Genomic DNA, 14589 nt, shown 5'->3' with positions numbered 1-14589 from the left:
CCATATCTGCCAGTGCATTTCTATCCTAGGCCACCATCTAGGTTTACTCACACCTACACTAACTTAAAGAGATTGAATCCATGGATCCTAAGGCCCTGAGCATGCTAGGTAAGAATTTTACCATTAAGCTACGTTCCTTAGTCATTTTCAAGTTTGTGTGCTTGAGTCTAGGTCTCAATAGGTTGTTGACTTTGATCTTATGATCCTCTTGCCTCCTGTAATATTCATGTAGACTCCCCTTTCTCACCGTGTGATACTAGGGACCCCCAGGAATGCTACCTACCAATATGCCCATAGCTCTTTTCCCTTAACTCTTAAAGGAACCTCTTAACAGATCTTACCCTGTCTGTTCTTACTGCGTTTTATAAATATTTGTTGGTGGTGGGACATGGTGCTCATGTGGAGCTGAGAAGACAACTTGTGAGAGTTGATTCTTTTCTACCCCTGTGTGAGTTCTGAGAGTTGAACTCATGCTGCCGTGCTTCTTAGCATCTTTAACGAGGAGTCACCTCACATGCCCTCATCCTTACCGCTTTGAGTTACTCTCCAAATAGCAGTAACATTAGCCTTAAATGATCAATCCTGACATGCTTTTAAAAGCATTCAAATAATAGGGGGTTTCTGGTCCAGAGATGGCTCAGAAGGTAAAGGTTTTTCTGCCAAGCCTGAAGACCTACATTTGACCCTCAGAATCCACGTAGCAAAAGGAGGGTAGAGATTTCCACAGGTTGCCCTCTGATTTCTCTTACATACCATGGTGCTTGCACATCCCCACCCCAAACAAATAAATGCAGTTTTAAAAGTAAATTTAAGGTATTCTCACCACAAAAAAAAGTACACATGGTAATACATATGTTAAATAGCTCACTTTAGCCATCCCATGGTGTGTACATATATCAAAATAGCATGTGTGTATATAGTAAACGTATGCACTCTATCAGTTAAAAATAATATAAAACTCTTGACCATTTTATTGAGATTACAATTTGAATTCCTCATAATGGCCACACCCAAGTCCCAATTCATTATTCCAACCTCAACACACACCATTCTCTACCTGAATAGAATCACAATACCACTAAGAAGCAGGCTTTCATATGTACTGAGGACATGAGCAGATTGCTATCATCTGAGCCTTTGTGTAACCCATTCCATTTGTCTAGAATTCTCTCTGTTCCTTTCTAATTTAAAGGTCTCTTCAGGATAATCTGTCCTGACCACCTATCTAAAAATTTCTTAGTTACATGTAATTGTTTTAAGTGTTAAAATAAGAGAAAGTCCTTTGGATCAAGGTGGAGTAACAGAGAACAGATTTATCTAACAGCCTGAAGCCACTAAAAACCCAATCAAATATATGGAATAATGACTTCAAACACTGGACATCAGGGAGCTAAGGTATCTATTCCTGAATGAGCAGAAAAGAGCAAGCTCTCAGGCTTAAGAAGGGAGCACTCAGGACCCTAGAGTCTCCTTGGCTCCAGAAAAAGGAGCCAAGTGTCCAGGTTGGCCAGAGCAAGAAGAGTTTGCCAGCAGAGTAACAGGAAAGACGAAGAAGCATGGGGAGAGAGAGAGCACTCTGGAGCTGTAGTGAGGATCTCCCTTGAAGCTGTAGCTGAATACTGATCAACGTCCGTGTGGGAGGAAACCACACCAGTGCCAGGGAAAGAACAACTTGAAAGGATTAGAAGGAACAATCCTTGGAATTCACACAGGGCTGGAAATAGTCTGTGTTCTTGTCAGCCAAAATGGAAAAGCCTCCAAATTCAGGCATGGGCCATCAGGTGGAGTCCTCAGAAGGGTGTCATGTCAGTAGAGGGGAAAATTAGTCTTAGTGGTTGCTCTGCCCTCAAATAACAAAGCATAGGAACAATGTGCAAAGAGAGCATTTAGCTGTTTCCAGGTAATAAACCATGTCCTGGAGCAAAGCACACGAATATAAAAATATGCATCATTTAACAGTAAAATGGCTAGCCTGCAATCAGATATTACCAAGCAAAACCATAGGACATTAGCTCCAAATAATAATAATCCACCTGTTGGGACAGACCTAGAAATGACTCGGGTGACAAAATGCATAGACAAGGACAATTAGTTGTTTCGTTAACTTCTCTATATTATAGCTCAATTTTGTGTGGAGAAAAGTAAAGAACGGCTCTGTTAAGTAGAGAAATAGAGGATATTTTTAAGATTCAATTAACTCCCGCTGATAAAAACAGAATAATCTGGTGTGGAAATATGCTGGTAGGACTGACATCAGACATAGAGAACACAAGTGAACGTGAAGGCATAGCAACAGAGGGAAAGTACACACGAGGAGACAGAAAAGGGCAGAAGGAAGAATGAGTAGAGAACTGTGGGTGCCCCATGCAGCCTGCGGCAGATGTTTGCAGATGCAGATTCTCGGGTGCACAACTGTCAAATTTTATGTCTCAGGTATGTTCAGTTTGTTGTATGCTGGCCCTTTATCAACATTGGTTCTCTCTCTCTCTCTCTCTCTCTCTCTCTCACACACACACACACACACACACACACACACTCACACACACACACACGTGCGCGCGCATGCACCACCCTGAAACTGTCACAAGTGGCTGGCTATGGGCTCTTTTGCTTTATCTAAAAGCAACTGCAAGGAGCAGGGAACAGTGTTCTTCATGTTACTGGCTCTGAGTTCTGGAGGCTTACAAGAAACTAGGCTTCCAATGCAGAGAGCAATAGCTCTAAGCCTTGAGCCCAAGGGTTATGGCTCCAAGCTTTCAGTGACAAAGGCTTGTCATTGGGTGTGCTCAAACTGAGCACTTTTCTGAGTTTAAAGGATCAAGACTCAGAGGCTGCAGTTACAGCCCCTTTAACCTCTAGTGCACTGCCCTTTTCCATAGACTTAACCACAGTATTCCTGACATTCTTCCTAGTATTAGCTTACTGTACCTGCAGCCCTTGGTGACTGCCTGGTACTTCCAGCTGCCTCTTGATGTTTCTCAGAGCTTGGATTCCAGGGCTCTCAGCTCACAGTGGTGGTCTGGGGCCTTTAACTGCCTCTTTTCTGCAGTTGCTATTCTTAAGTCTGATTGTTCAGCCCATTATACCAATAATACAGACTACGAGTCAGCTGAAGGCCATTCAGAGATGCCGGATTGGGCTCAATGCTGCAGCCCTGGGGAGAAAATCCTCCCAAATGAACCTCAGAGGTGTGGGAATCATTCTGCTTACATCACCAGTGACAGGTGTAACATGCCTGTGCATCAACTGTGATTCTACCAATCACAGCCTCACATGTGCTTTCAGTCCCACCTAAGCTTTACCTAAGCACCAATCACAAACCTTACATAAGCACCAAATTGCCAGCCTTCTCTTTTTCTCTGAGTCACCTATAACCTTCCCATCCTAAGTGGTTCCCATCCTGGTCACATTTGATTGACCTTCCTGATGTAAGCTGGTGCAGCTGTCTGTACTGGAGCTGATCTCCTGAAGCAGAACTTGTGGCTGGAGTAGCAGTCATGGTGGCAGCTGGAGTGTAGTTTCCTCAAGACATCTGGGCAGCACTCTGCAGTAGGAATACCGTGGTGGAAGTCCACTGGGTCACCCAATGTGAGGCTGCTTTGTTAACAGTTCTGTTCAACAACTGGTCTCAAGAAAGGGGTCTATAAGCAGTTTCTCGGGAGGAGTCTGGATCGATGGCTCAGCAGGTAGAGAGGCTTGTATAGTGATCTCCAGGTCCCACATGGTGAACTGACTCCTGAGAGTTGTCCTCTCAACCCCGACACACTGTCTACGGAATGAAGAAAAACGAAATGCACAACTTTGAAGTCAGCAGAGAGATACCTAGACCAGAAACACTGATCAATCCAACTAAAGCAGAAACGAGAAAAGTAAACCTATAAAAATAGACACTGAAAAGGATATGATATTTTATTCCAGAAACTAGAAAAAGAAATGCAAAATAGGCAGAAGTAGAAAGGGCGAAGGCATTTAAAGCAGAAAGGGGTGAAAAGAAAAACCTTACAGTTTCTCAGCAGAACAAAACTCAGATTGTTTAAATGATCGATAAAACAGTTTAACAAATACTAAGAAAAGGCTTGGGGCAGGGGCAAGAAGATTGGAGAGAGAGCTCAGTGGTTAAGAGCACTGACTGCTCTTCCAAAAGACCTGGGTTCAATTCCCAGCAACCACATGGTGGCTCACAACCATCTGTACTCCAAACCGATGCCCTCTTCTGGTGTACATGAGAAGAGAGCAGTCACATACACTAAATAAATATATCTTTTTGAAAGAAAGAAAAAAGTAAAGACTTGTACGGCTTAAATAGTATTAGAGAAAAGGAGATAGTATGTATTTTTTAAATTATAAATAAGTATTACATTTATTTTTATGCCAATCTTTAAAATAAATTTTACTGGACTGTATTTTACACAGAATGCAATGCATGCAATCTGGGAGCTGGAGAGGTGATTCGGGGGTTAGCAGTTCTCACTGCTCTTCCCAAAGGACCAAAGTTCGGTACCCAACACCTACACGGCAGTTTACAACCATCTCTTAACTCCAGTTCCAGGGCATCCAACCCTCTTAAGGCATGCACGTGGTGCAAAGACATCCATGCAGGAAATACACCAATACACATAAAGTGATAACTTTTGAAAATGCATGTCTAAAAATATAATTAGATGAACTTGACACACTCTGCCTGTAACCACTACCAAGCACAAAACAGTTCTCCACCTCCACGGTTTTCTACTTTCCCACCTCCAGGCCTCTAGCTACTCCTGCTGATCTGCTAGCTGCAGTCATGAGCTAACCTGTCTCAGGAGTTGTATCCACTGGGGCACAGAGGATGCGCATTTTTGTATATACTTTCTTCCACTTAGCAACCTTTCTGAATTCATGTAGAGTGGCAAGATTAGCTTACTTCTTCAGAGTCCCCAGTGGTCTATGCTATTATATTCCACAATTTACCAGTTGAACTGTTGATGACTTCGGGGTATTCCGTGCAGGTCTTTTTATGAACAGAGCTGTTACAAATTCATCTAGAAACCCTTGTGTGAGTCCGTTCCTCTGGAAAGAGTGGAACTGCTGAGTCAAGCAGCTAAGCAGAAGACCCTGTCAAGATGTTGCCTCATCTATATTTATGGAAGTTTCAGAGGCCGCACCTCCTCGCCAAATTTTATTCCAATATACTTGCAGTCTCTAACATAGGTCTCTAAGAGAAATGGCTAAAGGAAACTGCAAAGACAACCCATGCCAGATCCTTCAAGGTTCACCTCCCCCAACCCCTGCTGCTCTCCAAAGGCTGTATCAGAGCTTAAATAAGACAGTCAACCAACTTTTCAAAGCATTGGTAATTCTCATATCTTATTCTCCTAAGAGAAATGGGCATTCATTTTATGAGGCAGTAACAACCTTGATAGCAACATTTAGTAAGAAAAGCTGCCTAATCATGTGTAGCTTGGGTTTGGGAACCCTCCCTAACCACGGACAGAGAGGGAATAAAGAACTGACATACGCAGACACACAGTGAAACTGGGATCCGGTGGGAGTTTTCTAACCTGCTGATACCTACAACCTCGGCAATCTGGAACCTCAATGTGTCTGTTAGGAACCTAAGAAGGGGAGTTAGCAAGTCTCCACAGGAGGTCTGTGTAGGTGAGCAGTCTCAGTCTGTAAACACCAACGAGGGATCCACAGTAATTGCTCTCACTGAGCAATCGGTCATTCATAAACATTCATTCTCCTACTCTCCAAGAAAGCTTTGCCGTTCCTCTTGTGCCTGGCCCTTATAGCTAATAACTTTGTCAGTTTCTCACTGGGACATCTTCGGACATGGCCCTGCCCATGTCAACGAAGCACATTCTTTCGGGATGCTACTCACTCATAACTTCCCCTGATCCCTAAAGAAAGCAGCACAAAAATAATCTATTATGTACTAAGAAAGAATAACTTTTTTAAAGTGTCAGCAATGTTTCATGATCAAGACGAGAGTATATCACAAACATTAGACTGGTTCAATACCAGAAAAATTTAGCAATGTTACTAGCAAACAATTAAAAGTGAGGTTGTTAGGCTAGAACCCCTGCTCAAGCTGGGAAACCCCGTCTGCCCCCTTCCACCAACTCCACCCACAGAAAATGCCTCATTCCTTTGTGTTCCAGCAACCCACCAGCTCCTAACTCACGTGTCATCCCAAAAACAAACAACAACAAAAAAAAAAAAAAAAAAAAAAAAACAAACCTTGCTTTTGCCTGGATTCGTGACCTCACTGACCTCCACCTGTGAGATCCGATGAACCCACCGGAGAGCTGCCTCCAAATAACCCTGCCGTTATCTACTTTTAATCTGGTCTAATCTGTCTGATATGTGTCACGGGGAGAGAAAAACTGATCGGTTAGAATTTCCAACTCTACGTATACACAAATTTAGTAAGTTGAATGCACAAAGGAATTTCGTTGGGAAGTACAATGAGAAAACCCAGGCGAGATCAAGCAGCACAATTGGAACCAGTATGAGAACTCTATTACTAAATACACAGGCCCAACGTCGAGTCAGCAGTAACTAAGTAGAGAACTCATTTGAGAACTCCAAAAATGTCACCTACTGATAAAACTGACTCCTCCCCAAATTACCCAGACTGTATGAGAAAGCCTATAAGACTTTTTCCGAGGATGTTCTTTGAAATCTCAACCTCTTGTGTTTTCTTCTTATGGCTAATCATAAATTGTACTTTAAAAATACGGGGAAGGAGCTGAGAACACAGCTCAGTGGTAAAAGGCTGGCCAAGCATGTTGGAGGCTCTGGTTCAATCCTCAGTTCCTCAAATGCTAATAACATAAGTGTTCAAATATGTTGGGGTAGTTGTTGTCTTCTTGAAAACACCCTACTCTCCCCACCTTTTCCCTCTCAGTGCTTTGCACAAGCTCGCTAGTTCCGGCTGTTGAAACACCCGGAACGAAGAAGCACCCCTGAGTCCTCTTCCTACTCACCAGGCCCACCACGCAACAATATACAGAAAAAGCACCAGGCCTACCACGTGACAATTCCCCGCCTACCGGGCAAGCGAATCAGCCAATCACAGTGCTCTCCCCACCAGCACCTCCTCGCTCCTCTTCCTTCCCCGCCCCCTCCACCCTCCCACGCACGGAATCTTTCAGTTTCATGCTGTTCCCTCCCCCCCCAACGGGGGCCAATGCGGCTGCGCGCTGCGTCCTGATTGGCTAAGCGCCTGGCTGAAGCGCGTGCAGGCTCCAAGCTCGGTTACTAAGGGCGGGAGCCCGGCGAGGGCGCCGGCTGCTTGCTGCGTCTCTGGAGGGCGTCGAGGCCCGACGACGCCATGCCCAACCGCAGGGCCAGCCGCAATGCCTACTATTTCTTCGTACAGGAGAAGATTCCCGAACTGCGCCGGCGAGGCCTGCCGGTGGCCCGCGTGGCAGACGCCATCCCCTACTGCTCGGCCGACTGGGCGGTGAGGCTGCGGGCAGTTGGGCAGCAGGGAGGGCACAGTGGGAACCCGGCTTGTGGGCGCCCATAGAGGGGACACGGCCCAAGGGCTGGACCAACCGACAGAACCTTCCAGAACCGAGGCGTGGAACGGACACCTCACCGCTTGCCTCTCTTGTCTCCCTCTTCTCCCAAAGCTCCTGAGGGAGGATGAGAAGGAGAAATACTCAGAAATGGCTCGAGAGTGGAGAGCAGCCCAGGGAAAGGATTCTGGGCCTTCAGAGAAGCAGGTAAGGGCAGCCGCCTCTCGCAGACTCGTCCTTGGACTCCAGCCACAGTGGAGTCCGAGGAACCTTCGGGAAGCTTCCAGGTAGTGTAGAAACCCCAGGGGAAAGGCAGGTTTGTGGTCAGGGCTTGCACTGAACAGCCTCCCAGAGTGCCTTTTCAAGTCTTAACGGTTAGGTGGCTTTTAAAAACAAAAGTCGGCATACTTAAAAGTAGTTGGGTTTTATTTAAGTGATTCCTAGAAGCAACCTTGTTAACTGTGCTTTAAATAGTGGAATAACAAGATGTGAAGACCTGGCTTAACATTTGTAGATCCCACAGACAAAAAAAAAAGAAAAAAGTTAAGCAGGTTCCCAAGTGGCGGGATAGTAAACCAAGTCTGACTCATTTCTGTTCCGTAACTACAAGGTCATTAGTGAAGACTTTTTCTTCATCTTGTGTTGTTTTTCTCTGTACATACTGAAATTTCATTCTTAAATTAGTGGCGTTGGATTGAAATTCAAATTGTGGCAAGTTATTTTTAAAAATGGTGGATTTATGTTTTAAGTTGATGTGTTAAGTCAGGCTTTATGAGATTGTTGTGCTTGTGAGTTTTGATTTCTCTTACCAGAATTTTCTATAAAACGTATCTCCTCAAGGGACTGGTGATGGCTCATTGGCTAAAAGCGCGGGCTACTCTTCCAGAAGACCCAGTTTCCAGTCAGTGCACCTACATGGTGACTCACATCCATCTGTAACTCCAGTTCCCGTGGATTCTGATGCCCTCCTCTGGCCTCTACTGGTGCTATACAAATGTAACACACATACATGCAGGCAAGCACCTGTCTGCACACAAAAAAGAAAAAGAATGAAAATTTGAAGAAAATATTCTCCACAAAACTTAAGTATATTGTGTGTGTGTGTGTGTTTTGTGATAGTTGGAGGCGCACAGCCTTTTGTGGTTTTCACTTTTAAATGGAAACCACAAACAGCATGTATCGGCTTTAGGATTTTGTTCTGTTTTCTTGAAATAATATTCTCTTGAGCACCAGCCTGGCATTTGGTTGTTAGTGACTCGGGGAAATGAGATGATGAGGAGTGAGCAAATGGCTTTCAGCTGTAGTTGTTTATCTATACCCACCTTCTCATAGATTGCTGCGGTCGGTCTGCTGATATTTACTGATAGTTTCCATTGGCCTTGAGGGAATGCTGACAAAGACCACGGGCTATTTTGAGGCTCCTTTGTTAAAATTTAAATATGGGAAGTAAAGTATCTAGCAATAGCTCTGTTTAAAAGTGATTGGTGATTCTCTTACTTTCAGAAACTCGTATCCACACCACTGAGGAGGCCAGGCATGCTTGTACCAAAACCAAGTGTTTCTCCCCCTGATATGTCAAATTTATCTATAAAAAGTGATCAAGGTAGAGTATTCCTAAAATACTTCGCTCAAATTTGGATGGCATATTGGGCAATTGAAAAAAAAAAAACAGTTCGGTATGGTGTGGGAAGGGAAATAGTGTTTGCGGTGCAATGGTAAGGACCAGCACCCGTATAAAAAGTGAAGGGTGGTCGTATTGCTAGTTTATGATCCCTATGCTGAGAGATGGAGACAGGATAGTGGCCAGCCTGGCCTAATTAGGAAACTAATTAGGAAACATCCTGTGAGAGGTCCATCACAAACATGGACAGCTCCTAGAAAATGACACTCAAGATTGGCGTCTAATAGCATCACTCAAGGACACACACATACAAGTGCATCCCACTCCAAAATGTGTTCTGTTCGTTTGATCCTAATCCTTGACTATATGGGTTCAAGTATTCTAGCACTAATGTAATACCAGATGAACTAATTTGCATTTGTTTACTGTAAAGTTTTCTGTAACAAAAATCTTGGTTTCCACCACTTCCTACGTTATTAAACATTAAACTTTTTTGTAGCTCCCACACTTAGGTTATAGAGGTAGACAGAAGAATAAGGCTTTTGACCTATTTTTCCAGCCTGGTAAGAGAGTAGGCTCTAAATGTTGAAGGTTATGGATTAATGGATACATTAACTAGCTTGATTTTTAATCATTCCACAATTTATAAATACATGAAGCCCTATGGTGACAAATAAAGATGTACTATTATTATTTGCCAATTAAGAACAAGGAATTTTATAATACCCTGAGGTGGGCAGGCTGAATCAAGGATAAATTATTGCACTGCGTTAGAGGAGAATGTAGCTAACCTAAGGGCCTTTCCTGTTCTGCCTTCATTTAACACAGACTTTTAGCATTGGTCTTAGGTGGCCAGTGCTACTCCCACATATTTCTCTTGTATTATAGGTGGTCTTCTGTATAGTAGCAGAAAGTACAAAGGCAGAGAACTAAATATCCATAGCTACAGTTCTACTTCGTTTGTTCTGTTGGACTTTATTTCCCAAACTATGTGTTCCATATGTCACAACTTATGTCTTTGCTGAAATGAATGCCAATCTGTAGCCGAATCATGTAAAGGCTATTGCAGAACTGAGTAATGTTACTGCTTTATATTAAGAACAGTTACTAAATTTCTTGATAAACATAATTGCTAAGTTTTTATTTACCTGGTATAATTGAGTTTTCTTTTATAATTCACTAGCAAACACAGAACACATACCAGTACAAAAGCAGTTCTAAAAGTCTTAAGAGTTCTGTTTATTTTGTTTTTCAGCTCTCCTTGGAGGTGTTTTTTATTTTCTGAATATTTTTAGCCATGGTGAGCTACCTCCTCATTGTGAACAGCGCTTCCTCCCTTGTGAAATTGGCTGTGTCAAATATTCCCTCCAGGAAGGTATTATGGCAGATTTCCACAGCTTTATCAATCCAGGTAAGTAGTCAGTATTTGATAGATTCTAGATCCTAAAAGTATATGCTTTAAAAAAAACTGACTTCATAGTAGTTTTTTTAAGATTTATTTAATTATTTTATGTATATGTGCACACTAGCTGTCTTCAGACACACCAGACCCCATTACAAATTGTTGTGAGCCACCATGTGGTTGCTGGGAATTGAACTCAGGACCTCTGAAAGAGTTGTTGGTGCTCCTAACTCTGAGCTATCTCTCTACCCTATAGTAGTTTTCTTTTTTTCTTTTTTTTTTCCGGGGCTGGGGATCGAACATAGGACCTTGCGCTTCCTAGGCAAGCGCTCTACTACTGAGCCAAATCCCCAACCCCCATAGTAGTTTTCTTAAGAGCTGATTAGTTCTTAAAGATTGCATAGACATAATACTTAAGTCCCAAGTATTTTTGTTGATTGCCTCTTTTCCTCTGAAGTAAACATTAGAATTCAGAGGATAGAATAGCTCAAAATATAGAACCTGCCATTCTTTGACCTGTGGCCTTACATCTTGGGATTTCTTTCTGCTCCATGTCTCCTTTTCTTTCACTATCCCATCTTTTACCTCAGTAGTCTTTAGTTTGAAGCTGATAACTGCTTTGTAACCTTGAAAATACCTTTCTGAACCAGCTAGCTCATTTGTAAAGTATTAGTAGTAACTATTGAAAGAGTATGGAGGTAGACCAGTACTCTAAACATCCTTAGTCATTTCCTTTCCACTATTCTATTCCACTAAAAGCAAAAAACAGTAGTGCAAGGGAGAGTCAAACCTGTGACCTCATCATTCTTTCAGGAGGCCAGGCAAGAATATTTAGTCTATATGGTGATACCCTGTCTCAAGAAAAAAATGAAAAGCAAGATAGTTACAAAGAGTAGGCTCTGGTCAGTTCCCAAAGGACAGAGAGCCCTTACCCTTGCCCCATACCCTTAAAGTCAAGAGGGGAAATGTATCAAGAGAGAAAAGAGCTTTAAAATTAATTTGGACATGTTCATTCTCAGAGGACAGCAGAGTTAATCATCTTCTGCTTGTGGACATGGCTGCTTAGGGCAGCCATACAGTTTTTAGATTTTGTGTATGCGTGTGTGTTGTGGAACACTGAAAAGATAAAATTTCAACATTTTCTTTGTTCTGGAAAGTTTGTGTACACTTGCAGAATTGTGTCCCACTGCTCTCAGAGCTGTTCATTGGACTCCAGCTATAGAAGTTCTTTGCCATGAACTTTTTCCCTAGTATAGTTTTCCTGGAAGGAACAACTTGCTGTGAAAAGTAGCTTGAAAAATCCATGAAAATTATATTATCATGTTTTATTTAAACAACAACCACCAAGACAAAGGGAAGCAAAACAAAAACCAGGAAAGGGCAGTATGAGTTTTAATTTTATGTTTTAATGTAATAAAAATAACCCGCACCAAAATTTGGTCATCGTTACTGTAGCACAAGTAAGAACTTCAGATCCCTTTTTCTCAACTGTTTTTTGTGTTATAGGTGAAATTCCACGAGGATTTCGGTTCCATTGCCAGGCTGCAAGTAAGTATAAAGGAATTGGGGTAAGGGAGACCAAGTATGTTCAGCCCTGTTAAGACTTATTCCATTAACTAAATGTAAGCTGCAGGGAATGATAGGTGGAATGATCCTTAAAACTTTAACCTACACATGCACACTCCTGGTACTGGGTCTGAACTGGGGCCTCACACATGCTAGGCAGTCACTGCTACAGAGCTGGACTTCCAGCTGGAAACTTTTATTAAAGTTTTCCTGCCTTGGATTTGTGCATGAGCTCTCTCTTCTTTTCAAGGAAATACAATTTTATTTTCCTATTGTTTTAAATCCATGGGTTTCCAAGGTCAGCTGTTGGTACAGTGGCCAGGCTCTCAGGGAAGTCATGAAAAGTTTCAGGTGATGCAGACTTAGACCTACTTATGAGCAATGTCTATTTTAAAACATTTTCTTAGAAGCCATGCTTCAAAAAGTTCAGAGTGGAATATTTTTGAGATTTGGATGGAAAAAAAGTCAAGCTTTTAGATATTTTGTAACCAAAAAGCTTGCCTATGACCAAGTTTATCTAATATTGGAGCTCAACTCTTATAAAAACAAGGTTTTAAAAAGTTTCCTGTTTGACTAAAACAAAAATCATTAGTTTCACATTAAGTTGAGATTCATTCAATATATTTTAAGGAACCACTTACTTCCTGTTTGTATAGTTTAACTTTAAAATGTGGTCAACTAGCCTATAGAAGTATTAGAAATAGAAATATTTGTCAAGACTACTGTAACTAGCATATCATAACTATTGCTTGTGTACATGCGAAAGAGAGAGAGAGAGAGAGTGCATGTGCTCCTTGTGAAGCAGGCTGACTGGATCATGAGCCTCTGACAAACAAGGTGCCTCTGTCTCCCATCTTGAGGAAGGCGTGCAAAGATTACAGATGCCCGCTGCCACTTCCAGGTTGTCAGGATTACAATCTGTTAGGCTGTCTCTGACCCTATAATGCTATCTTTAATACAAATATTTTGTATTTCATTATATTTTGCATTTTTCTGGTCATAATATTAAAAACAAAAACAAAAAAAGGTATAGATCTGTTGTTTGCCCTGGAATAAAGTTAGAAACTGTGGACTAAGGAGTTTGAGATTTTTCTTTTTTTTTTAGTTGTGCTTCCTCAATATATTTTGAAATAGGAAAAGAAGCTTATCATTCAGAAACATTTAAAAATCTCCCTAACAAGTTACATTATTTGAGGTCATTGTGCCAGTGAGTAGACCGTATTTAAAAACAAATGGAGGAGCTAGAGAGAGAGGTGGCTCAGCAGTTAAGAGTACTTTCTAGCAGCATCCACATCAGGCTACTCACAGCGCTCTAATTCAGGGGATCTGGTGCCTCTGCAGGTACCTGAATTCAGTGTTCATAGACATAACACACAAAGATGCAAATGAAAATAAGTGTAAGACCAATGAATGAAACCAGGTACAGGAGCTTAAGGCAGGAGGACCTTCCAGAACTTGAGGATAGCATGTCATATAGAGTTCATTGCCAGTCTGTGCCACAGAGCAAGACTTAAAACTCAACAAAAAAAAAAAAAAAACTTTTTTGTGAAATCTAGTTTCTGGTTTACTTTTCATGTTTTAACTTGAAAACATGATTTCAGTTGGTTCATCATCAAAGTGAATGCATTGTCTTCTGCTGTGTGTCCACTTGTTTATTGAGAGTGTCACTATTAACATTTTTCTGCTATTTTTATGATCAGACCTTTAATTTTAATTGTATGCCTTGCAGTATTTTCACATTAAGTAAATTAACAGACTCCTTCCTTTCTAAAAGCTGCCTCTCTTATCTGTATCTTACTAAAAACCAGGAATGTTTTCTTTTTTCCTCATGCTGAGGATCAACCTAGGCAGGTCCTACTGCTGAGCTGCATCCACAGCTGGGAATGATTTCTTAATTTATTATTCCAGATAATTGAAACAGCACAGAGTTTCTCATTCAGACAAACTTAAAATGTTTGGAGCTTGCCAATTTAAGCCTGTCTCAAGTTGCCAATTAAATAACACTGGGAGATGTGCCAATTAAATAAGAAAGTGATGGTTAGAGTGGCAGCTGTGTTGACATAGTGCCTAAAAATGCCTGGGCTCATGTGTGCTGCTTTGGAGAAGACCAGGGTTTGGAGAATAACCTACCAAGCCCAATTTATATATTGATATGTGCTCTATTTAAGTAGAAGCCAACAAACATGCACATAGATTTCTCAGGGCTAGCGAGATGGCTTAGTGGATAAACATGCTTACAGTCAAAGCTCATGGCCTGAGCTTGATCCACAGGAACCACATGTACCCTCTTCCTAAACAAGTATTGGAGACATGGCTGCCTGCTCTTTCAGGTAGTATAAGTGAAATGAAGAGTGCTTCATGAGCATCATAGTTTGCCATGTTGGAGTAGTCAAATGTCTCAGGGTTTAGGTTCTGTATGAGCTTGAGACTAAGGTCCTGACGCTCCTTCCTCACTTGAATTAGAAGAACTTGACTTCTGTTCATTTCACTGG

The 14589-nt window shown here is 41.9% G+C and overlaps 1 protein-coding gene and 1 long non-coding RNA gene across 3 annotated transcripts in view; one reads left to right on the top strand and one right to left on the bottom strand.

The window, feature by feature from the left end:
• Nucleotides 1-948: 948 nt before the first annotated feature.
• On the bottom strand, nucleotides 949-6982 carry LOC148001742 (uncharacterized). 2 transcript variants are annotated; one of them, XR_015636138.1, is made up of 2 exons: nucleotides 6879-6982; nucleotides 949-3769 (listed from the first exon to the last, which is right to left on the bottom strand). It is a non-coding gene; the product is annotated as an uncharacterized LOC148001742 (long non-coding RNA). The 2 variants fall into 2 exon arrangements; XR_015636137.1 differs by having other exon boundaries at nucleotides 6223-6968.
• Nucleotides 6983-7236: 254 nt separating this feature from the next.
• The window catches only part of Mael (maelstrom spermatogenic transposon silencer), a 39429-nt gene continuing 32076 nt past the window's right edge, over nucleotides 7237-14589 (top strand). Inside the window, 5 exon segments of the mRNA NM_001108857.1 lie at nucleotides 7237-7450; nucleotides 7623-7715; nucleotides 9012-9111; nucleotides 10385-10540; nucleotides 12038-12079. Of these exon segments, the coding sequence (NP_001102327.1) occupies nucleotides 7319-7450; nucleotides 7623-7715; nucleotides 9012-9111; nucleotides 10385-10540; nucleotides 12038-12079 (523 nt within the window). The 5' untranslated portion in view covers nucleotides 7237-7318.

The sequence above is a fragment of the Rattus norvegicus genome, chromosome 13 (genome assembly GCF_021556685.1).
Source record: "Rattus norvegicus strain SHRSP/BbbUtx chromosome 13, alternate assembly SHRSP_T2T, whole genome shotgun sequence".
In the NCBI taxonomy this organism is placed as follows: Eukaryota; Metazoa; Chordata; class Mammalia; order Rodentia; family Muridae; genus Rattus; species Rattus norvegicus.
Note: the sequence above shows the minus strand (reverse complement) of the source record. Positions and strands in the feature narration are given on the sequence as shown.